Source organism: Hemiscyllium ocellatum, chromosome 6, assembly GCF_020745735.1.
Source record: "Hemiscyllium ocellatum isolate sHemOce1 chromosome 6, sHemOce1.pat.X.cur, whole genome shotgun sequence".
NCBI classification, from domain to species: Eukaryota; Metazoa; Chordata; class Chondrichthyes; order Orectolobiformes; family Hemiscylliidae; genus Hemiscyllium; species Hemiscyllium ocellatum.
Window position 1 is genome coordinate 31032462 of NC_083406.1, and position 26438 is coordinate 31058899.

The 26438-nt window shown below is 40.7% G+C and overlaps 1 protein-coding gene across 6 annotated transcripts in view; it reads left to right on the forward strand.

Annotated features, from left to right (window-relative positions):
• scel (sciellin) overlaps positions 1–16810 on the forward strand; it is an 83135-nt gene extending 66325 nt beyond the window's left edge. For all 6 annotated transcript variants that reach the window (XM_060825923.1, XM_060825924.1, XM_060825920.1 and 3 more), the window contains 5 exons: positions 961–1035; positions 4145–4216; positions 9639–9747; positions 10849–10951; positions 14840–16810. In XM_060825923.1, the coding sequence (XP_060681906.1) occupies positions 961–1035; positions 4145–4216; positions 9639–9747; positions 10849–10951; positions 14840–14856 (376 nt within the window). In that variant the 3' untranslated portion in view covers positions 14857–16810. The remainder of the gene's footprint in view (positions 1–960; positions 1036–4144; positions 4217–9638; positions 9748–10848; positions 10952–14839) is intronic.
• The last annotated feature ends 9628 nt before the right edge of the window (positions 16811–26438 follow it).

Sequence of the window (26438 nt, forward strand, 5' to 3'; positions counted from 1 at the left end):
CCATGATAGAATAGTCTGATTTGACTCATTGGCAGGACACACACATGAAGAATGGTTAATAGACTGCTAATAAAACTGATTAAGTTGATTTGCTTCACACAAGTTCAAGTGACAGCCTTTTGCCACAGACATTAGAATCCAATGACAATGTACGTAGGTAGAATTTTGGGTTCATCTATAATGGATCTGTTGATAAATCTTTTATCCAAAGTTGATATCGCCAAAAGGCTGGTCTTTATGTGGTGCAACATGTTATAATCATTTCCTGCTGCTGATGTGGTGCTTCACAATATGGGAGCTCACAGCAGGAACTCAGGTGCTGAGGATTCTTAACACTTGTTATAATTTTAGTATGGCTGCTATTCATATCCATACTTGCATGTACCAAGGTATCTGAGATACACAAAGCATTTCTTAATGTAGATAGAAGCCCTGTATGCTTGCTTGGTTTTGCTAATGTGAAGGGAGATAGCTAAGCAGCACTTTAATTGATCAATAGCAATGATTGATACAATGGAATTACTGAATCGAGTATTGAATAGCTAACAACAAAGATGAATGCTCAAGGCAAAAGTCACAATTTAATATCATAACAGTCCATTTGTTGAGGGAGAGTTCTGCTATATTGATTTAACCAAAGGTAAGGAGATGGGAGAGTGTTCCACGTACAACGAACTATCCAGCCAGTTCCCCAAGGGGAAGAGAGAAATGGAAGTTGCAATTTCAGACAGTCTACTCTATGGACATCATCATCTTTGAACATATGTCTGGGAAACTTTACAGATTAGATTATCTGTGCTTAGAAAAAAATTCAGATATATATGAGGCAAGTGAGATACAGTCTGATATACTGCGCTCATTAAAGGAACAAAGAAAAATTATGATTAATGGCTAGAGGAGTACTGAACAGGATATATTTTACTGAGATGCAACAAGTAATTGATAATGTTTTTATGCCAGCCCTCCAAGTGACAATCTTATTGACGATGGTGATTTATACCAATCTCCAAGTTATTCAAAGATCAGGAACTCCAGGTACACTCAATATTTTCAACACTGTATTCAGATTTGTTCTTAAGCATTTAATTTTATTAAAAACTGGGAGGACCATCCTCAATTCTGATTAGAAACAAATATGTTAAAACTCGCTTTTGAGGAGCACAGAAGGAGAATTGGATGTACAGATTGGAATTTGGAGTATGCGTTGGTGATGGTAAGTAGACAGAATTGTTGCAAATTAAGTGCACTGTGTTGATATTTCTCACAATCCAAACTGCACTCTTGAAATGAAATTTAGTACAGTCTGTAATAGAGAAGTAACGTATCTCCTGAAAATTATGATTTGCAACGATTACTCCCAACAAACCTTTCCTGTCTCTTGGGTCCATAGACCTTTCCATCCCAACCCCAAAACCCACAATTATTTATTTCACTCATTGATACTACCAGCAGTCCAATTTTTGCTCTGCCTTCCTCCTGGAATCATGCCATCACACACTGACTCTGCAGTAATGAGATAATTGTCCTAACATCTGGAATTCCTCCAGTCACTCTATTCTGACACAGTCTCCCAAATTTCAAATCCATAGGTGAGGTGTTTAAGGGAACAATTCTAGATGTTTGGGCTCTGTTAATTGTGAGTTGAAAATGTGTTGCTGGAAAAGCGCCTCAGGTCAGGCAGCATCCAAGGAGCAGGAGATTCGACGTTTCGGGCTGTACCCTCATACCCGAAATGTCGATTCTCTTGCTCCTTGGATGCTGCCTGACCTGCTGCGCTTTTCTAGCAACACATTTTCAGCTCTGATCTCCAGCACCTGCTGTCCTCACTTTCTCCTCTGTTAATTGTGAGTCAAGCGTGTGTTGATGGAAAAGCACGGCAGCTCCAAGGAGCAGGAGAATTGATGCTTCAGGCATAATTAATGCCCAAAACATTGATTCTCCTGCTCCTCAGATGCTGCCTGACCTGTTGTGCTTTATCAGCAACACACTCTTGACTCTGATCTCCAGCATCTGCAGTCCCCACTTTCTCAGTTAATTGTGAGCATGCATCAGAGGAACAGAATCTCATAGGGTTAGAAGTTGTATCTTGCTGTGCCTGGCTTTGATTGTAACAGGTCATAATTTTGCAGCCAAAGCCATGTCAGTTGTATAAGACTATAGGTCAGAAGCAGTTAATGTTCCTGTTGCCTTGAGTTCCATCCAATCTCATGATGTTGCACACAGTCTGAAACTGGAGAGAAGGAAACCTGTAGCCTTCATAGGGAGCAGATGTATTCTGTACAAGATTCAGAGAGTCCTAGTAATTACTAAGTGCTTGAATAGTAATGTTGAGACAAAAAAAATCTGCAGATGCTGGAATCCAAAGTAGATAAGCATGAGGCTGGAAGAATAGGCACGGTGGCACAGTGGTTAGCACTGCTGCCTCACAGCACCAGAGACCTGGGTTCAATTCCCGCCTCAGGCGACTGACTGTGTGGAGTTTGCACATTCTCCCCGTGTCTGCGTGGGTTTCCTCCGGGTGCTCCGGTTTCCTCCCACAGTCCAAAGATGTGCGGGTTAGGTGAATTGGCCATGCTAAATTGCCCATAGTGTTAGGTAAGGGGTAAATGTAGGGGGTATGGGTGGGTTGCGCTTCGGCGGGTCGGTGTGGACTTGTTGGGCCAAAGGGCCTGTTTCCACACTGTAAGTAATCTAATCTAATACAATAAGCAACTAGCATCAAGAAGTGGAGAAGTCAACGTTTTGGGTATAACCCTTCCTCAAGAATGGGGATGGAGTCAGAGGGTGCTGAAGATAAAAGGGTGGTGGTGTAGGGTTTTGGGTGGGGAGGGGGCAAGTGTTGATGTAGTGATTGGTGAACACAGGTAGAAGGTACAGCCTGATTGATCGAAGGAAGGAATTAATCCAGTTGGTAGCTGGAAGGTGGGGTTAGTCAGTAGAATGGAAGGGAGGAGGCGGGGCTGGAACAGGAGTCTGGGGATGGGTGAGAAGATTATTTGAATTTAGAGAGCCCAATGTTAAGTCCTCTGGGCTGTAGACTGCCCAGGCAGAGGATACGGTGTTATTCTGCCAATTTGAGGTCTGATTCACTGTGGCAATGGAAGAGACCAAAGATGGTCATATTGGAGAGGGAGTGGGAATGGGAATTGAAATTGGCAGTGACTAGGAGGTCAGGTTGGCCCTGCTGAGATGCTCGGCAAAAGGTGCCCTTACATTATGTTGTTGATGCTGCCTGACTTGCTGAGTTCTTCCAGCCTCCTGCTTGAATAGTAATGTAATTGTACTTATTAATATCATGCAATAAACCACCTTATTAACTAAATTGGTTCCTATATGAAAATGCTCTGATATGGTGTATCCTATACCATCATTATACAGGCCCTAGATAAAGTATAGACAAAGATATCAACAAACTATTTCAACAACTCTTTCTCTGAGCCACATAATGGCAGTGCCACAAGGTGCTAATAGTGGCAATCAGGGCCAGTACCATATTGTGACCCAAAGAACTGTGAAAAATATCTGAAATTGACTCAGATTACGTTCTCGTAAAATCTTCGAGTAAAAAATAAGGTCTGCAGATGCTGGAGATCACAGCTGTAAATGTGTTGCTGGTCAAAGCACAGCAGGCCAGGCAGCATCTCAGGAATAGAGAATTCGACGTTTCGAGCATAAGCCCTTCATCAGTTCCTGATGAAGGGCTTATGCTCGAAACGTCGAATTCTCTATTCCTGGGATGCTGCCTGGCCTTCTGTGCTTTGACCAGCAACACATTTGCAGCTCAGATTACGTTCTCCTCTGGTGCTGCTCAAGGCATTCACACTACCATTACCAATAACAGAAGAGGTGCCAACAGCCCACTTGTTAACATCTCTTCCAATTCTACACCCTGCCATTTCACCACCTTCCCCCAAAACTCTGCCCTGCTAATATTCAGAAAGTTTGGTTACTGATGGTGAAAGAAGTGGCTTCTGGCAGCATGCGCCTTGAATTGTTGCAAAGCTAGAGGCCTAGTTTTTGTTTGGGCCTCTGGTTTCCTTGTTTTCACTGAAGCAAGGTGCCAGATTTAGTCCCAAAGAGGAAAAAAAGGTCTGTCTGACATAGTGACAGAATGACAATGCAATTAACTCTTTTTTTTCTATAGCTCATCTCTCTCTGATGGCAAGAGTCCTGCAAAAGTGATAAGTTTAACCACTGCCTTCACCAGTGCTGAACAGTAAGATAAACATATTATTTTTGAATGTCTTAATTTTGTTGAATTTGTCTGTTAATGCGGTAATGGATTTGCCAAGTTGTGAGACAAAGGAAAAGTACTTACATTCCTGTCCAATTAGCATAAACCTTATTTTGTTTTTGGAATATTATAAGCCAAAATGTGAAATAACACAGCATGGTTTATGGATGAGAAAGTGGCAGTTGTGGATTCAGTGAGTTAAAACCTTGGAGGCTTAGCTTTGTATCCAGTTCAATCCAGCAGGGTGGAAGCATTTTCTGTTTGCAACCACCTTTCATTTTCCTTTCCCTGCTGCGGCCCTTATCTAAGAAATTGCCACAACCCTTCAGTGAAAACTGAGGATGTATTGGGGTGACTGTGATAGTGGGTCTGGTTGGGAATGGGTAATGGCTGTGAAAGTGGAAGCCTGTTGGAGAGAGAGAGAGCACAGCTATTTTAATTCAATCAGAGCTCCATTGCAGTCTCTATTGCTTCTTAACTCACAACTAATGACACCAAATTCTCAGCTTGTGACCCCACCTGGGCTTGCAAACCCCAAATTGAAAAGGTCTGTTGTAAGTGAAGTGAATTAGGTATAGTTTTTCAGTCAATTCCTGATATCTACCTTGACATGAAATCATTAAGATGAACAATGTAAGAAGGGATTGACAGCGTTGTAGCATAATACTCTTCTGAAGTTAGTGTTAATGCAGACTGTGGGTTTGGAAGAGGATGAGTTTTACCATGCTTTTGATTCAAGAATTGCTTGGTGCTGACACTTTGTGGCTGTAATAAAATACTACAAGTCACGATGACAATGACATTTTCAATATTACTGATAATCTGGGCAAAATCAGTACATAAACTAACCACAAATGTAGACTAATCCAGCAATTATAGACCAGGACTTTCCTACTAGTAGATCATGGCCCTTTGCAATCTGCTGGACCATTTGTGGTCAAAATGGAAACAGAACAATCAAGGAACTATAATTAATATATATAAACATTTGTATGTGCTGTGCACAAAGCTGCATTGATCTGCTGATGCTTTATGCTGAGCAATTTTTCTTTTATCAGTGATCACTTTCCAATATCTTTCAATCATGGGTCTAGGAGGTAAATTCCAAATCTATCTTAGCTAGAGTAGGCATCAAACCTAGGCTCGTGGTATTAAGTGAACCACATGCTAGTCATTTTGTCAACTAGGTAATCTTGTATAAACACTCACAGATGAAAATGAAAAACATGCCTTGCAAATTGAATGAGTTGGACGAAGGCCTCACCTTTATCCCTCTATGGTCCCAGATTAATGAGTTTGACACACGCCGTGACCTTGAACATTTCTTCCGCCGCCTCTGCCTCTGTGCCCACTTTTTCAACCAAGGCACCTGCCCTCCCACCGAGGACCCCTTCTCCCGCCTCCAACACACTCCATCCACCTGGACACCCCGTGCTGGTCTGTTACCCGACCTTGACCTCTTCATTTCAAACTGCTGCCGTGACATCGACCACCTCAAACTCTCCGACTACCTCATCCACTCCAACCTCTCGCCCTTGCAACATGCAACCCTCCACTTCAACCCCAACCACACCATCAAACCCGCAGACAAGGGGTGGGGGAGGGGGGGAGCAGTAGTAGTTTGACGTACCGACCTCTATACTGTTGAAGCCAGGCACCAACTCGAATACACCTCCTCCTACTGCCCCTTTTGATCATGACCTCCCCTCCCATCACCAAACCATCATCTCCCAGACCATCCACAACCTCATCACCTCTGGTGATCTCCCAACCACAGCCTCTAACTTCATTGTCCGTGAACCCTGCAGTGCCCAACTCTATCTCATACTGAAGATTCACAAACCTCACTGTCCTGGTCGGTCCATTGTCTCAGTCTGCACCTGTCCCACTGAACTCTTCTCTTCTTACTTTGACACCATCCTGTTTTGCTTAGTACAGGAACTTTCCACCTACGTTCATGACACCACCCATGCCCTTCACCTCCTCCAAGATTTTCATTTCCCCGGCTCCCAAGTCTCATCTTCGTGATGGATGTCCAGTCCATGTACACATCGATCTGCCATGATGAAGGTCTCCAAACCATCTGTTTCTTCCCCTCATGCCGTCCCAACCAGTACTTTTCCACCGATATCCTCATCTGCCTGGCTGAACTGGTCCTCACCCTCAAAGACTTCTCCTTCCAAACCTCCCACCTCCTCCAAACCAAAGGGGTAGCCATGGGCACCCGCATGGGACCCAGCTATGCCTGCCTGTTTGTCGGAAATGCGGAACAGCCAATCTTCCACAATTACACCAGTACCACACTCCAACTGTTCCTCTGCTACATCGGCGCCACTTTGTGCTCTCACGAGGAAGTCAAATGGTTCATTAACTTTACCAACACCTTCCACCCTGACCTCATTTTCACCTATACCATCTCGGAAACCTCCCTCCCCTTCCTGGACCTCTCTATCACCATCTCTGTTGACCAACTAATCACAGACATATACTATAAACCCACCAACTCCCACAGCTAGCTATACTACACCTCCTCCCACCCTACCTCTTGTAAAAACATCATCCCTTATTCCCAATTCTTCCAACTCTGCTGCATTTGTTCCCAGGATGACCATTTCCACCTCAGAAAGTCCCAGATGACCTCCTTTTCCCATGATCGCAAACCCCCAATATCACGTGGTTGACGATGCCCTCCCGTGGATCTTCTCCACTTCACGCACTACTGCCCTTGAACCCCAACCCCCCCAATGCAACAAGGACAGGACCCCCTTGCTCCTCACCGTCTACCCCACCAAACTCCGCATACAACGCATCACCCTTTGCCATTTCCGCCACCTCCAAATAGACCCCACCACCAGAGATATATTTCTCTCCCCACGCTTATCAGTGTTCCAAAAAGATCTTTCCTTCTGTGAATCCCTTGTCAGGTCCACACTCCCCCCACAGTCCACACCCCACTCCTGACACCTTTCCCTGTTACTGCAGGAATTGCAAAACCTGCACCCACACCACCCCCCTCGCCTCCGTCCAAGATGCCAAGGGATCCTTCCACATCTGTCAGAAATTTACCTATACCTCTACCAATATCATTGACTGTATCTGTTACACCCGGTGTGGCCTCCTCTACATTAGGGAGACAGAACGCCTTCTTGTGGATCATTTCAGAGAACATCTCTGGGACACCCGCACCCACCAAACCCACTGCCCTATGGCTGAACACTTCAACTCCCCCTTCTACTCCATCAAGGACATGTCGGTCCTGGGGCCCGTCCATCACCAAACCATTACCACCCGCTGCTTGGAGGAGGAATGCCTCATATTTCGCCTTGGGACCCTGTAACCACACAAGATAAAAGTGGATTTCAACAGCTTCCTCATTTCCTCTCACCCCACCTTATCCTAGTCCCAAGCCTCCAACTCAGCACCACCCTCCTGACCCATCCATCACTCCACCCTCTGACCTATCATCTTCTTCCTCACCTTCATCCAACTATTGCTTTTCCCGCTTCCTTCCACACAACCCCACCCCCCTCCCATTTATCTCTCAGCCCCAACCCACAAGCCTCATTCCTGATGAAGGGCTTATGCCCGAAACATCGATTCTTCTGCTACTCGGATGCTGCCCGACCTGCAGTGCTTTTCCAGCACTACACTCTCAGCTCTGAGCTCCGGTATCTGCAGTCCTCACTTTCTTCGAGTTGTATTCTCAGGCAGGATGTAACCTAAATGAGGTTTTGTGGCATAAGGGCTGGTGTCACTGTCTCTGAGTCAGAACCTGATGACAGTGACTGGTGGAATTTAAATTCAATTAATAAATCTGGAATTGCAAACTGATCTCTGTAATAATAATCACAGCAACTATCATCAGTTGTTATAAAATTCCATTTGATTTACTGTTTACCTTCAGTGAATGAAATTTGCCATTCTTACCCAGTCTGGCTTGTATGTGATACCAGGTCCACAACAATGTGGCTGATTCTTAACTGTGTTCTGAAATGGTGGAGCAAGCCGCAGAGATCAAGGGCAATAAGGGAATGACAACAAAATTTCTGTCAGTGATGCCAAAATCAGATGTAAAAAAAATTTAAAAATGTCAAGTGGTATCATTTTTATTAAAATTATTGGTAAGATACAAAAGTGTTTCAAATTCTGAATAACATTTCATAATACCTATAACTATTAGTGTTTCAGAAAGATGGTAAAATTCCATGGAAGGGCTCGACATGTTCATTAAATGAGTTTCTTTGGCCTCTTATTTTCTTTCTTTGATGTCTGAAATGCAACTTACAATGGACAGTGTTGGCTTTGGTTCAGAAAAAAACAAACTTACTAAGCATGATTTCACATTATTATGAGTTTTTCCTTTTGTTCTTTTATTGTTAATTGTCACAGTTTCTGCCTGGATTTCCAGCTTAAATAGGAAACTGTCTGAAGTTAGATTTAAGTTCATGCCCAGACAATGAAATAGGTGGTGCCTATTTTTTTAATATTCAGTTTCAACAAAACAGGTTCATAGTTTCTTGAAAGTGGAGGTATATAGGATAGTGAAGAAAGCGTTTGGTATGTTTTTCTTTATTGGTCAGTGCATTGAGTTGGGAGGTCATGTTGTGGTTGTACAGAACATAGGTAGGCTACTTTTGGAATACTGTTGTCAATTCTGGTCTCCCTCCAACAGGAAAGACGTTGTGAACTCAAGGGGTTCAGAAAATATTTACAAAGATGTTGCTGGGGTTGGAGGGTTTGATAAGGGAAGAGGCTCAATAGACTGGGCCTGTTTTCCCTGGGTTGTCGGAGGTTGAAAGGTGACCTAATAAATGTTTGTAAGATCATGAGGGATATGGATTCGGTAAATATATAAGGACTTTTCCCTTGGTGAGGGAGTCCAGAACTAAAGGGCATAAGTTTAGGGTAAGAAAGAAAAGATATAAAAGGGATCCAAGGGCAACTTTTTCACACAGAGGGTGGTGCGTGTATGGAATAAACTGCCAGAGGAAGTGGTGGAGACTGGTACAATTCCAGCAGTTAAAAGGCATCTGGATGGGTATTTGAATAGGAAGAATTTAGAGGAATATAGGCCAAATGCTGGCAAATGGGACGAGATTAGTTTAGAATATCTGGTTGGCACGGATGAGTTGGATGAAGGGTCTGTTTCTGTTTGTATATTTCTATGACTAAAACGAAGTGATGTTTGTTTTTTTTGCCCTATGTGTCAAAATGTGTGATGATACTAGAATAACAGAAGTGATCAGAAAAAAAAATCATCATTTGCCTTTTATTTTTTCATGTTTCTCTCGCTGGTATACTTCTCCTGGAGCAGGTAGCTCAACTTGAGTGCTAGGGCAGACAATCATGATGCTTTTTTAGTATGTTCTCAGTAATTTTGAAGGAATATTTGTTTGGTTTGCAGGAGATCCTCTGATAAAAATAAGTGCAGCCAGTGCTACAAACCCATCGAACACGGTGCTAGAATGATCTTGGAAGATCTGAACATTAATTGCCATGCAGCGTGCTTTAAGGTATAAGTTGTAGAGTAACAAAACTACTTAATCTAGATAATTCCACTGCAACAGCTAACATTAAAAAAAACTACAATGTGCTTCTTCCATATTGTTTACATCATTTAAGATTTTTAAATTTAACCTATTTTTCTAATCAACTTATTCAGAAGTATTATTACATACCTCTAGTGCAGATGGGACTTGAATCTTGGTCTCTTGGTCGAGATAGGAATACTACCACTGCACCACAAAAGGGTCCCTCTGTCATTTAAAGAAAAATGTATTTTCCCAATCAATCTATTCAGAGATATTATTACACACCTCTCTGAAGCATGTGGGACTTGAATCCAGGTCCCTCGGAACACTACCACTTGCCCACAAAAGAGTCCTTATATGTCATTTGCTAAGCAGTGTGGTTAATGGTTTCTACATTTTCCTTCTCACCCTGTGGGGAAACAGGGGATATCCATTTAGAAAAAAGCCATCCATCATCAATTTATTTAACATTATAAAATCATCATGTGCTGAGTTGAAAGCCCACGTGCATTCACTGACACGCTGCACAATTTTGACTTTAGCTGGTGACAGGAGGCAGAATTCAATCTGAAATCAAAATGAATCTCTTCTCTGTCAATTTAGCCATCTGCATGAAAGATTTACTAGCCAAGCATACATTGATCACAATTAGAACATACAATGTGTTTTTTCAAAAATATTCTTGACAATAAAGGAGAAAATAAGCCAGATATTCTCTGACACCTTCCTGATCGCTTCTCAAAGGATTGAGCTGGGATTTACCCATATCTGCTAATCTATAAAATCTCCTCCCGGCTATGAAGTATTAATTGATCTCAGGTCTTTCTATTTAGACTGCCCCTCTCCCCTTCCCTCTCCTCAGTGTATGTGAACATTGGCTCAATGGGATAAGTTTTTAGATGTTGCAAATAAATAATTATGCTTCAGAACTGCATGAGCTGTAAGTGATACTATCTATATCCAGCCTGTGCTTCACAAAACCAAAATTATGCTCTTATTTAATTTGGCTTAGCTATAATGTTCTAGTTCATTGTAAGCAGTTTACACAAAGTAAAAATTATGATGATGCTTTTCTTATTGCAGTGCCAAATTTGCCACACCTCTCTTGAAAACCTGAGTGCTGGTGACAACTTCTGGGTTCACCAACGTGTTGTGCACTGTGAGAGATGCTATGATAACGTACAGGGTAAGTGGCAGTGTTAATTGTGTTTAATAAAAAAAAATTCATTGAATGGCCACCCATGGCCTAGAACCCTGTCACCATGCTCCCTCCATTGGTTACCTCATACAACCAATGTCAGTGAAATAGGTCAATAGTGACAGACGCAGTGCTAACACACGTGTTTTTCATTATTGAAATCTCAGTAAAAAATCCAGCAGTTATCATACAGTCTGTAGAAACAGGACACTATCGCAAATCAGAACAATGCAGAGAAAGACAAAAAAGAAGAACTTGCAAAGGAATAGGAGAAGGTTATTCCACCCATCATGAAAGTAAGATCATCACTGATCTATATAAGCTTTTACTTGCCCTGTGTCTTCTACAAGGCAAGCATATTTAAATGGGCAGTCAATTTTCACTACCAAGTTCCTATAAATAACAATGGGATGATAACCAGGTAAAATATTTTATTGAGGGATAAATATTGGACGACACACCAACAAAAACTCCCTTTCTATTCATCAATACAGTGCCATGAGATATTTTATATCTATTTGTGAGGTTTAGATTAGTTATCAGAATAACATTAGATTGAAAACTGACATATCTGACCATCATGTGATGCATGGATGAAATGAGCTGCCAGCCAAAGTGGTGGAGGCTGGTACAATTACAGCATTTAAAAGGCAGCTGGATGGGTATATGAATAGGAAGGACTGAGAGGGATACAGACTAAGTGCTGGCAAATGGAATTACATTAGGTTAGAGTATCTGTTCGGCATGGACGAGTCGGGCTGAAGGGTCTGTTTCCGTGTTGTACATCTCTATGACTCTTTCTAACATTTGCGACACTGTAGGACTGCAGCTGCTGTTATTGACAAGTTGCTCTGAAGGTGATTGTGTCTGGTGACTGATGCATATAGGCAGTAGGATGTGAGAGGCCATGCAATGAAACCTCGCAGAAACACAACCAGAGTGGCTGACTCCAACAATTAGCAAGGTTGTTCCCTAACACTAATCCAAATCGAGAAGTGGACACAAGAATAAGATGTGGCAATTAACTTGAGATCTATGACCCTGAGATAGACTTTTGACAGCGGTGGAAAATTGGCCTTATTTTTCTGCCACAGGGCATTCATTTCATAGATACTTGTATTCCATCATAGTTGAACTTCAAATTGAACATTTAAGGAGAAATGCCTCTGTATCTTAACGTACAGTCACGGAAGAAAGAACAACATCACACCATTCTTTAATAAAGGCAGAAGTTGCATCATTTTATAGTTTTGGATTGTTCATTCAATGTTCAGAATTAGGTATATGGCTGGCCCAGACATGAACTACACACATTGCTTAATATGCATTGTCCATTAAAAGCTTTATTTTAAGAAAGGAAATAAAATCAGCACTTGACTAGGGCCTCCTGTTGTGCTGTAGGAACAGTCTAAAACTTCTTTGCAGTACCATTCATACTCATGTTACTTGTATCAAACTCATTGTCCTAAATAGAAAAGTAAAAACTATGAAAGCTTAATACACCCTTGCTTTGTCCGACTTGTTAAAAATTTCAGAGCCACGGTTTTGGTTCTCTGAGTTAAAAAATATTAAAACTATTCCAGGAACTGGGCAAATTTAACTGCATTGCCACATTCTATATCCAATATTATTCCAGGCTGGAATTCTATAGTTGTAATTGTATTGCTGACTGTTGCATGCAGAAACACTGAAATAATAGTTACTGTTTATGATAAAAAGATTTTAAACTAATCTAATCTTATGATAATTTTTTCAGCTTAATACAACAAGAGGCCACACGTTTTGTGGAATAACTTTTGACTTGATTTTTTTTTCACATTTTATCTTATTAAAACCAAGACCTGTTTCATAGTGTCCTATATCCACCCACTGGAGGAGGTCTTAAACAGTGTAAACTAGGGACAATGATTTGCTCTTTCACTTCGTGTTTCTTCCTACCTATATTTCCATGAAAATGGGAAGAGGTGTAAAATGAGCTGCTGATTTGCCATCTGTTTATGCCATAATACAAAATCAATTTCCTTGTGAACCCTGATGATTCTGTCTTCAGTAATGCTGAAAAGAGAGATATTTTATACTTGTCTGGATAATTCACAAGAAATACTAAAGTAAAGGGAAACAACATTTTTATCCTTTGAGATACGACTCTGTTCTTTTGCAGTCAGAAAAAAAAACACTTGTGCATTCACTTGCCTAGAGGTGTCAGCCATTCTCTAGTTAATTTTTCAGGACAATGCCTTGACCAAACAGTCTCTTTCTGCCAAACAGTCAGTACTCTGCTCTCAGACAATAAAAATGTTATTTTTCCTTTTACTGTGCTGTTTCTTTCAAATTGGCCTGATGTGTGCAAGATGGAGAGCTTCAATAAAATGTGTTTATTCGTTAGGCCTCAAGTTCTGTACTATAAAGTGACAATTTGTCTTCTGTCTTTGCTTCCTCTTGCAATCTTCAAGCAGTTAAAATTCAATTTTGCTCCAATGAACCATTTCCATGCTAATTTTTCCTCATTTGTTTCCCTTCTTCACCTCTTAGTTATTTTTCATATTAAGTGTCCTAGCTCTAGACAAGCACTTCTTTAAAAGTGGAAGCATGATTCAAGCCTTTTTATGAAAAGTAGCCTAGTTTTCAATGACTTTTTATTTTATGTAACATGTATCAAGTTGTAAAAAGTATATGGATCGTTGGCATGGATATTGCAGTCAGTGAAGAAAGATACTCAAAGGTTCCAGTAATCTCTGGTGTGGAGTTGTCCTTTCTATATGAGTTTGAATCTTGAGTCAGGTCAAGTGAATCTCCAGGTGTTTAACAACAGCGATGTCACTAAGTTGATTGAGCAACTAATTGCAATTAAGCGTTTTTCACAGACAGCAAGCTTGGAGGAGGTGAAACACACTGATTATCTCTCACTTTGCAATAGCATTTTATAGAGTGATGTAAATAATTATGACATGCATATGAGATTAAGATAGTTAAATTATAATAAACTTGAAAGCATCTAAAATTTATTAAAGATATGCAAATTTTTTACAGTGGCGAATCTCGACACTCCATAAATATAAAATTAGATTTTCAAGGCCAGAGAGATTTTTCAGAAATAATTATCACCTTAGTGCATGTTAAAAATCTAGTTATACTTCATTCAATAGGCTCTAACATATTCATGGGATTCAATAGTGAAACTATGAGTACAAAATGGCAAGATCTCTTCAGCTATTTCTAATAGAATATAATCTATATAGCATTAATTTTACACTAAAAGGGGAAGTCCAAACTCCCAAAAAGCAATTTCTTGATTTTTGTGTTTAACTATGCATGTGCTGACTCCAGAAGTTACAATCAGTTTTGATATAATGTCATGATTTGGAGATGCCGGTGTTGGACTGGGGTGTACAAAGTTAAAAATCACACAACACCAGGTTATAGTGCTTCCAATTAAACCTGTTGGACTATAACCTGGTGTTGTGTGATTTTTAACTTTGATATAATGTGACAGTTCCATTCTCGAGCGATCTCGCATTATAAGAAAATTGCGCAATTGCCACTCCATTTAAATTAATGGGGCTGGAATTGCATTACAGCCAATGCAGGTAAGGAAAATTTGCATTCTACAAGTAACAGTCTAAATTTTTCCATTGCGTTAAGGCCAATTTGCGTTGAAAAACACGCGTTATAGCAGAACCGACTGTATTATCTTTGTCAAGTATGACAGTAAATGCTGATTGCTACCACTGACACTGCATAATCCAAGCTGTTGTGTTCATCCCTTACTGTGACATGTTTTATTGTCTGATTGTAAAATACATGTGTATGCAGTAGTGCATGATGGAACATCATAATCTCTTTCAAGTCTGAAAAACATTTCTTCTTTTTTTGCAGCACAACTGTCATACTAAATTGATACATGGACGAGTTTACCAGTGTTCCAACTATTACAATTTCAGATTTATTTGGATTAAGAGGATATATTTACACTGCTTTATGAATTTTAGAAAAATCTCTTAAACAATTTATCATTCCCTTTTTTCATTGTAATTTCTGGACTTTATTTCAAAATAATGGAATACAGTTTCAATAGTACTCTTTATGTATGCGTTATATTTTTGGGGGCAAATTGCTACAAAATGCCTGCATCAATGGAAGTGAAGTCACTGCTTTAAGAACAGCCATGAAATAACTGTTCCATTTGATCAGTATATCGGCGTTCCAGGATCAAATGTGATTTCTTCCTCAAAATGATGCTCGCCAGCCTCTGCTATTGCAAATGGATAACTATTTTATTTTCTAAGCATTGTGTTCTACCTTTAACTAGAGAGTAGTATCTGTTGCCCAAATTATAAAAGATCTACAGATGTGGTGTCGAAGTAGAATGACATGTATTATTAGAACTGAAATCTTCTATCTGTAACCTGTCTTGCAAAAACAGATTCAGTTTTTCAAGGCAGAATTACATGACTTGAGAATGTAACAGATGCAATATGTCAAAAGGGCAGCCTACATATTACTGAGGGTGAGGCCTGTTCATCTCTGCACAATCCAATTAGGCAATATGTGAGTTACATTTTTTTTTGTATTTGAAGAACTGAGGTAAATGGTATTGTAGGACAAAATCTCCTTCATAGTACTGCCATTGCTTTGATTATGTGAACACCAGCCGAATTATCATGACAAGATTGCATGTTTAAGGGCTGGCACTGTTATAAATTCAATATTTTGTTTCTGAAATTTAACTCTTAGCTTTCAGGTAAACTTGAGATTTGCAAAATTCTAAAGTGTAATTTGGAAAACAAAAATTGAGTTCTTTAAAATCAAGGGTTAGAAATTTGAAAGGAACACTTAAGCTAAGCTTTCTTTTATATAATTTCTGTAGGAAATTCTGCTTTTAGGGAGGTTTATATTTCTATATAGTAAAGAAAATCTCTAAATGATATTAGCATTTTATTTCAATTACTATTGATATCTATGTAACAATCTGGGTCAGATTTTCCTTTTGCAGTGATAGTCTTACAGCTGATTGTACTGATGGAAGCGGCTGACAAGATCATTCAAATAAGCTGTCCATTGGCATGACACATTGTGGTGACATTTCCACCATGTAATTTATAAATGTCATTCTGTTTGCAGAACCACTCCTGCGGTACCAGTTTAAACATAATTTAGCTAAAAAATCACATTGTTTATGCTTGTTTTTGCTCTTAGTAGCAACAAACAAAATGAATAAATATTAATTTTGCATCTTCTACCACCACATCTAAATCCTGCAAACAAGAGAGTCTGGCCCATTTGTATTTGACACTTTTTACATATAGCTTAGATTTCAATGAACAAAAAATATGGTTGAACCAATTGAGAATTAAACAGAAAGCAGAATCAAGTGGATCCATCAATTCTATCTTTAGAATTCTTGAAGATTACACATATCACATCATCTATAAAAGTGGTCTTTTATATTCACTGGAGAACTAACTTGTGAAACTCAAATGGTGTTTATTACTTTGTTGACCAATAGACTTCACAATTGCATCAGGAATGTAGGGTGAAATAGAGGACTCTAACTTTACTAAAATCTTTGAAAGCTCAATCTGCCTAATTCAAAACCCCTTGTAATTGACAGTAAATATAAATTTAAACAAAAATTCAGTGGTAGCAGGAACAATGCTTTGGTGGATCAAACTATCATTTGTCAGAAAGTTCCCATTCTATATGAAATCTATCTATCAGGAATGTGTTAACTAAAATGATATGCTATGTACTAATGCAGGAATATTTAGCAAGGAAAAATGTTGGTGCAGTGCTATTTTGTTAATGAACTCTAATGTTGCGTTAATAAAAAAGAAAGAACTGACCAAATTAAGTGTTGTCCTTTAATGATGTGCTTGTTCCATTTCTTACTTGGAAATCACTTTTGATTTTTTCTTTCATTTATAAATTTTATTTGACCCAGCCTTTCTATTATCATTTTAGTCATACATACAAAACCTATTAGACCATTGGGCAATTTTACATTTGGCTATGTTTACTTCAATTTCTCTTCTCTTTTATTCAGCAAGCAGTACTTTTTTTAACTAATATTTCCATACTTATCCAATAGCTCTAAAAATATTAAATGGAATTTTGTCCAAACTTTTAATCCATGGTCTAAGAGGGGAACAAAATTTGCCCCACCAACCTGAAATCTTGGTCTTCTCCACTGGGGCAATTACGTTTCTAAACATTTAATTCTGAAGAGATCAAGTTCCTTTTAAATCGAACCAGTGCCTATTATTTCTTCCAAATGACATCTCCAGACTCAGCCATCCATTATCAATTCTTGCCCTCACTTTAGGAGTAGAACTGAAAGGAATGTACTCCATACTTAGAAATGTAATTTCCTGTGTCAAAGAAATTGATTGACAGTAATCAACACCTATCACGTAAACACAGCAGCCTGTAATACTGTAGATTGTAGTGCACAAGTCAGTCTTTGCAATCTCACAAAGATAAAGACAGACTTGCACAGAATTCAAATTGTGAATTGTTGGTCTGGATGGTTGCCATTTTCCAATGTGAAAATGGTGATTCATATTAAATTAATGTGGCACACTGAAATGATTAATTGTATGCAGATAGAAATGGATTAATTGTATGAAGATAAATTCTAACCATAATCAAAGCATTTTAAAATCATTGAATTAATTACTTTTGGTACCCAGTACAAATAGATCAAATAAGTTATTTTGCCAGTAGCACCATAAAGATCCCACTCTGATTCAGATGTGGTGCTCTGATTTTCAGAATTATCCCCCTCCCCCACAGTGAGATACCTTCATTCGTTGAGTTGGATATTCCGTGGTTTTGTATAATCTGATGACACTTTGCGAACTTCCTACAAATTGCTAATGAAGTCATACAAACCATTAGCAGGGCACATACATTTCCACTCTTTCTGAAGATTTCTTCTCAAATAACCATCACCCATTCCAATTGGCACCCACATGATCCTTGAATGGCTTGTTGAGGTGCGTATCAAAAGGTTGAACTATGGATGTTAAACTTCCTTGTATAACCGCATTATGGGTGCTATGTTTTCATAGACACCTGTTGAACTCATTAGTATATGAGATCTGAATATGACTAATATTAATAAGCTGCATTCTTTACTTAGGCCATCCAGCCACCTATTCAACACATCATCAATTCATAAATTCATTTTATTCTATTCATTCAGCCATTGATATGGATGCACTCAATATAGAATTTCTACAGAGTTTACATTTGAAAATTATGATAGACATCATTCCATTCATGGACGTTACCCCATGTTGCTGACGTGACATGATGGATACTTAACTTTATACTGTTTGATGATGAATCATTGGAACTGGTCATTTTAACACCAGGGTCCCTTGGTAATTTCTGAGCCTTTTGCCATAACATTAAATTGCTTTGTTCCATAAACCTACTACAACATTAAATAGCCTGAACACAGCTTTTAATCTGTACCACTTAAATGTTTATATATACACATCACATTCCACATGAGGATGTAATCATTCTGATGATTTTCTAGCACTCATTCTGATACATATTTCTCTAGATCATTGGCTGGTCCCTGTTCCTGTGGTGCATTTGGTTTAGGATTTTTCTTCAAGGTGGAGTCCTTCTTTTTCCATACACACAGAATTCCTGCACTTGTTAGGTTAGCAAATCGTAGGATATTGAGTTGGAAAGCAGCTTTGAAATTAATTCATTTTATTGGAGGATCCTGTTCTGTTTGTCACTCATGGTGCCCTGCATGCTCTGGTCCCTGTGAATGTGCCTGAAAACCTCACTCGCCTTCTTCACAACACTGCCTGCTGCTTGAACCCATGCACTGACCTACAATAAAACTAAGGAAAACACATTTCTTTTGTCAAACATGGAAGCTGACTATGAATGTTAGTACCGCATTGCAGGACTCCCAAATATAGGCAAAAGCATGACTTTTGGAACTGTAAGAAAATAAGAACATGGGAAATAAGAGCAAGAAAAGGCGATTTGGCACATTGAGTTGTTCCACTAGTCAAGAGAATCATCGCTAACCTGCCAGTCCCTCATAACCTTCTTCTTCCTGTCAATCAAAAGTCTGTCTAACTCAGCCTTCAATATATTCAATGAAAGTCTCCACTGCTCACTGGGGAGAGAATTCCAAGTGCAAATGACCCTTGAGAAAGATAAATAAAATCTTCTCATTTCTTGTTTATTTTAAACTGTGTCTGCCAGTTTTGGATTCCCCACAAGAGTAAGCGGCCTCCCAGTATTTATCCTGCGAAGCCCTTCTCAGAAGTTTATATATTATAATAAGATCACCTCTCAGTTTTTAAAATTCCAATAGCTTTAGGCGAAATCTGTTCAATGTTTCTTCATACAATCATCCTTTCATTCCAAGGATCAGCTTAATGAACCTATTTTGAACTGCTTCCAACCCAAGTAATTCCACCTGTCCCCAACTTAAGGAGAATAAAACTGCAGGCAGCATTTGGGTTGTGGTCTCTGTACAGTTGCAGCAAATGACAACAGGACTTTCACACTCCATCTCCTTTGCAATAAAAGCCAACATTCAGTTTAACTTCTGTATTACTGCAATTTACTACACAATTTATACAAAATGATTTGCATGTGAATACAGGAGGTGTGTTAGTAAGTTTGCAGATGACACCAAAATTGTCAGTGTAGTAGACAGCCAAGAAGATAACCTCAGAGTAGAACAGAACCTTAATCTGCTGGGCAAATGGGCCAAGGAGTGGCAGATGGAGTTTAATTTGGATAAATGTGAGATGCTGCATTTTGGATAGTCAAACCAGGGCAGGACTTATACACTTAATGGTAAGGTGCTGGCAGTATGGCCGAACAAAGAAACCTTGGGGTGCAGGTTTATTGTTCCTTGAAAGTGGAGTCGCAGGTAAACAGAGGAATGAAGAAGGCATTTGGTAGACTTGCTTTTACTGGTTAGTGTGTTGAGTATAAGTGTTGGGAGGTCATGTTATGGTAGTTCATACATTGGACATTGGTTAGGCCACTTTTGGAATACCGCGTGCATTTCTGGTTTCCCTGCTAAAAGAAAGTTGCTGTGAAACTTTAAAGAATTTAGAAAAGATTTATGAGCAGGGAAGGAGGTTTGAGCTATATGGAGACGCTGAATAGGCTAGGGCTATTTTCCCCAGAGCACTGGAAGCTGGGTGGGGTGGTGGTGGGAGCTATAGAGGCTTATATTATAAGGGGCATGGATAGGGTGAATATCCAAGTCTTTTTCCCAGGATAGGGGAGTCCAAAACTGGGTATAGGTTTAAGCTGAGAGGGGAAAAATTTAAAACGGAGCTAAAGGGCAATTTTCTCATGAGGAGGGTGGTGCATGTTCAGAATGAACTGTCATAGGAGGTGCTGGAGGCTGCACAATAACATTTAAGAGGCATCTGGATGGGTATATGGATGTGGGCCAAATACTGGCAAGTGGTAATAGATCAGTTTGGAATATCTGGTTGGCATGGAGGAATTGGACTGCAGGGTTTGTTTCTGCATTGTACAACTCTATGACTCTGTGAACTTGATTCTTTCTGATTCATGGACAAAGCCACCCTGATTCATCTATACAGCAGCATCTGGCAGTTTTCCTCCATGCAAATACTTTATTATTCCTCACTTCCTGCCACACAGCTTTGCACATTGAACTCCACCTACTAAACAGTGGCCCATTCACTCAGCTGGGTGATATTTTACCTGTATCCGGAGGTGCACCATCATGTTCTGTGCTGAGTATATTTCATACGTACAACTTCACACCCAATTCACGCTGCTCAACACACATCAACAGTGACAAGAACAGAAATTGATGGACAAGCTCAGTAGGTCTGGCAGCACCTATGGCGAGCCCTGAGGGAGGGGCTTTTACCCGAAACATCGACTTTCCTGCTCCTCGGATGCTGCCTGACCTGCTGTGCTTTTCCAGCACCACTCTAATCTAGACTCTGGTTTCCAGCATCTGCAGTCCTCACTTTTGCCTATGGAGAGAAACATTTCGGGTCCAGGGAACCTTCTTCAGAACAGGGAGCCTCACAACGGGACGCATATACAGTTGAAGCACAAACAGTTTTGCAACAATAAAAAAAACTGCAACACATTATACCATGCATGAGATACAAAAAAAATTTAAAAACACTGCGGCAATAATCTGGGGGCGGGGTACGGGGAGCTAGAAAGTGATTCCTTTGCGATTCAGGCGACATTACTCCTTTGATGTGGGCGGCGCTTTTGTGAGATAGCAACACCTCCCCAACCCTCCAACGGAGAAAATAAAACCTTGCAATAAGAGCGTTTGCAGATTGAGAGGAGAAAAGGGTAAAAAAAAACGTGTCGCCTGACGGCATTAAAAAAAAGGCAGAGACACACACACGCAGACGGACAGAACAGTGCTGCTGATGTGTGAGAGAGACTTGGCAGAGATTGTACTGGAGAGGAGGGTTTTGCAGCCTTGAGTCGCAGTATTCGCCTGTTCTTTGTTGTGTTGGAGAGCGAGAGAGAACGGGAGGAGACTGAAAGGTTCCTGTCCATCCCATTCAATCACAATAAGAGGCTTTTTTTGGGCGGGGGAGGGGTTGTACAGAGGGATGGAGGCGCCGCTGCTGAAGGTGATGGGGGCTACAGCGGGGGATGTCAGCTCTAAGGTGAGCGCCGAGCTGGAGGTGAAGAAGCTGCAGGAGCTGGTCAGGAAACTCGAGTGGCAGAACGAGCAGCTCAAGAGCAGGGCGAGTGCCGCCGCCTCTACCACCTCCTCCTCTCCTCCTGCTCTCCTCTACCCTCCCGGCAGCCCGGTTTACTGCCCCGCATCTCCCCCGGGCTCGGCTGCTTACCCTGGCGGTACCGGCAGCAGTAGCTACCTCCCCCCCGCTCACTGCCGACCGCCTTCCGGCACCAGCGAAGCTGCTCCCTGGGCACTGAGCACCAGCAGCTCGGCCAGGCTGCTCCTGGACGAGGTGGACACCCTGGACCTGGACAACGGCCGCTGCAGCGGAGACGAGGATAACTGGTATCGTTATATTTGTCTCCATTTTTACTGCCTTTGTCCCCTCATGCAAAATATCCCATTTGTATTACACGCTGGTGGGCGAGCTCAGTGTCTTTTTCTCTTCATTTCTTCTTCTTCTCCCATCCTCTTCCTTTTCTTCCCCCAGCCTCTTTCTTGTCATCTGTCTCCTAATTTATTCACCATGTCATCTTTTTTTTTCCCCCTCACCCACCCTCCCTAATCACCTTTCCTCACCATCCATTCTCTCCCACCAGTATTTGACAAGAAGTTGCCATGTCTACTTTGTTGAATTACCCAAGACTTCCTCGTATGTTTATGTCACCAGTCCACACTGTGCACATCTCTTGTCTCTCCCCACTTGCCGGTTATGATTTGTAAGCATCTGCCACTTGACATAAGACCCTGTTAATAACAAAGCAATATCATCCTGTCGTGGGTTTAGGTTGGCTGGTCTGAGTGTATTTTGCTGGTCTTTTAATGTCGTGTCGCTTCATTGTTAATCGAAAGAGATCAGTTACCATAGTGAAAATCAAATTTGTTATTTATGAGTGGAGCTTTTTCATTAAAAATTTAAACATAACTTAATATTATTGTGTGTGGGAAGTGGTTTGCTGTTCATCGTATTTGGAAGTGGAATTTTAACAGTTCCTGTGATTTACAAGTCTATTGGGATAGATTTTAATGTTGAATAGAGAATGCTAACAACAGTGGAAAGTAGAAATCCTTTGATAAACTCCAGGTCTTCCATTCCAGTGCTCAAAAATAACTGGTGTTGCACTCTTATCTGGAATGTACTAAACCATTTGTGTGTTTTCCACTATTTTGCTTTGTTGACACTTGTATTTTTTTTTGACCTGCTTTTCCCCCTCCCCCCCCCCCCCCCCCCCCCCCAAAGACACAATAGTGGCCGCATGCATTGCTCCAGTGTCATTAAACAGTCACATAAAAACATTGTGATAAGTACCCTGCAGTGCCACCAATATAATGAGCATGCAAAGTTATTTAAATATTATGAGCAGAATCTCTCAGTTGCCTGAATGACATGGGTTAGATTGAGATTTTTGACAAAATTGCATGAGAAGTCTGCTGAAGCCCATCTTGACCTTGGGAGCAAGTCATTATCTGTTGAGTGGAGAAGGTAGTTTCTCCAAAGGCAGTGACAAGTTGCAAATTAAGGCAGTTTTTAGCTTGTAAAACACCTTTTATTTACAGTTTCAATAATATTTTGTGTTTTACCTTACAAATTACCATGAACAGGCCAGGCGTTGAGAATTCTCAACATGGAAGTCAGAATGAGTACCTAGCAACTGCAGCTTGGTGTCTGCTCCAAAGAGCCTTCCAGCTCAGCGAACAAACTTACATCCAGAGCCACAAATCTTCACAAAACTTGCCAGGACCTCCATGTTGGACATTGAGCACCAGTAACACACTGCACACTGCATGGGCACTGGCCACAAGTGTCCACATCTATGGACGTTGATAGCCAACAAGTTCAGCCTCTAAGACCCTTAATTAGATTTTTGATCTAAAGTTGCTTCTGCATCTCAGGCTGCATTAGCAACTATTATTGTAATGCCGTGCTCAGGGACACATACCTAGCTGGAGACCTGGACTGGGCTACATTTCCAGCTTGTTTACTTGCTGTCATAATGCTCCTTGACTGTGCGCATACCTGGATGCTCGTAACATTCCTGCCTTGCCTTAGTGTCCTTTACCCCCATCCCATCCCTCAGCGAGTGATACCAGGCTCACAGTAATGTGGAGAAAGTAAGGATTACTAATCTTGGAGATTAGAGTTGAAGAGTGTGATGCTGGAAAAGCATAGCTGGTCAGGAGAATCGATGTTTCAGGCATAAGCCTTTCTTGATTCCTGAAGATGGGCTTACGCCTAATACGTCGATTCTCCTGCTGCTCAGATACTGCCTGATTGGCTGTGCTTTTCCAGCACCACACTCTTTGACTCACAGTAATGTGGTATTGCCTTGCCATTTAGCATAGACGCAAAGCCAGGAAGCATGTCTTATTTGTTAGCAAGCCTTCATCAAGGCAAGCACGATTGCAGAGGAATTGCCAACACAATAATTCAAGGCTTTGATGCCAGTCCAGGGTCTTGCATGTGGTCAGTTAGCAGCTCAGGTTAGTCACAGTCAAGAACCCCTTCACATAAGAGATGAGGAACCATACAGCACAGAAACAGATCCTTTGGTCCAACCAGTCCATGCTGACCATAATCCTAAATTAAATTAGTCCCACCTGTCTATGCTTGGCCCATATCCCTCCAAACATTTCTTATTCATGTACTTATCTAAATGTTACTATTGTACCTACATCCTCCACTTCACTCCATATATGAGCCACTCTCTATTTAACAAAAAAATTGCCCCATGTCTCTTTTAAGATCATTTTTCTCTAATCTTAAAAAAGTCCCCTTGTCTGGACATCCCCCTACCTGGGAAGAGACACCTGTTATTCACCTTATCTATACCCATCATTATTTTATAAACCTCTCAAAGGTAATTACCCATCTCCTACATATCAACGAAATAAGTCCCAAGCTCTCCTGATAACTCAAACTCTACATTCCCAGAAACATCCTGGTTAATCTGTTCTGAACCCCCTCCAGCTTAATAATATCTTTCCTGTAACAGGGAACCAGAACTGTACACAATATTCTAGATGAGACTTCACCAATGTCCTATGTGATGTCAATATGATGTCCCAACTCCTACATTGAAAGGAGCAATGAAGGCAACGTGCTAAAAAGCCTTCTTAACCACTCTATCTATATTTAAAGCAAAGTTCAAAGAATTATGTACCTCGGTCTCTCTGTTTGACAACATTGCCCAAGACTGTACTTTTAATTGTATAAGTCTTGTCTTTGTTGGTTTTACCAAAATGCAATACCTGTCATTTATACAAATTAAACTCCATATGCCACTCTTCAACAGGTGGGCAGTGCACCATCCATCTTGACTTTCTTTTTTGTGTATCATGGGCTGTTTTCTTCCTGGAATGAGAGATACAGGCAGATATAAAGGGAGATGAAAGTGGATGATCCAGCTGTTATTTTTGGTACAGGGATGGACACATCCTGAGTGAGTAGGCAGCACAGAGGACATGCAAGGTGTAAAGTTTTGGGGTGGGTGACAGTGAAATGAGGGAAGATGGTGAAGGTAATAATGAGTAGTAGAGCTGGTGCCTTGGTGGGAGGAGAATGCAGTAGCAGAGTCAGTAACATTTATGCTGGGGGAGTGGAGAAGGTTGTTGACTTTCTTTTTACATTGCTGGGTGATCGTCCAAATGGCTGAAACTGGACTGACCTGGGTGGCAACCTAACAGCAGGCTGGCATTGTGATCTCCTTTGCTATCCTGGGGCAAGAGGACTTCCTGCCTGTGTACCACTTTAACCAGCAGAACTTCCAGATTGCTGCCTGCAAAATTTCCATTGTCTGCCATGTCCAAGGAAAATGTCAGGAAGCATGTAGAGCAGCTTTACACCAACATTGCTTGTCTGGTTGGCAATGGTCTTTTAAAGATAGTGCCAGCATGTGGGATACCAGTAAATTCTGGACTGTTTTGGGAATGATGGGTGGTGAGATACTGTTAGAATCAGATGAGAGGGATCCTGTAGGGGTGGGGTAGGTAATTGATGCAGTTAGTTTGGTATCGTGAGAAAGCTCATTAGGCTTCGTGATGTGAAACCCCCTTAAAAAACCTGAAGCAAATGGCCCTTAGCTGCAAAAATGTAAGATTTTAAACCAAAGTTCAATGAAGTAGCAGAACACCAGTTGGATTATGATATTATTGGCTTCTCATTTATATTCTTGGTGTCACAAAAACATTCTGCATTCCACAGTGCCTGTTGATTGTGAAACATGTTAATGATCCTTAAAATGTTGCTTTTCAATTTCCAGTGGATTTTTAGCCTTGCATGCAAGGAGGTACATTTTGAAGATTGCTGTATGGAAATAGGCTGGGAATATAGTTATAGTGTGGGTACTGGAACCTTGTTTTAAGCCAACTGTAGTCACCAGACTCGAGCTGTTTTGCTGACTGCACTTCCCACACTGTCTGGGGGAAATAAGTTTCATTCGTTAACAGTTAAATGATGTTAGCATTTAATATAGTCAAATTGCTAATGGGGTAACGTGCTTGAAAATACAGATGACAAGGGACAATAGACACCCAACTAAAGTACGTTTTTAAATTTTATCTTTTTCTGGAGCAGAAGGTGCTGTCATGCTCCTCTGTGTCCCATAAAGAAACCATGGATCTTTTCTGCCTCAGTCCTCCAAATCTCAAATGATTTTCCTCCTTTCCTATGATTTCCTTGTGTCGCCAACTGTTCCTTGGGTCCTCCTCTTGCCTAATTTTAGCTGCTTCCTGCTGCTTTCTTTGGACTGGTCATGAGAATGTGCTGGCCTGCTCTTTGACATC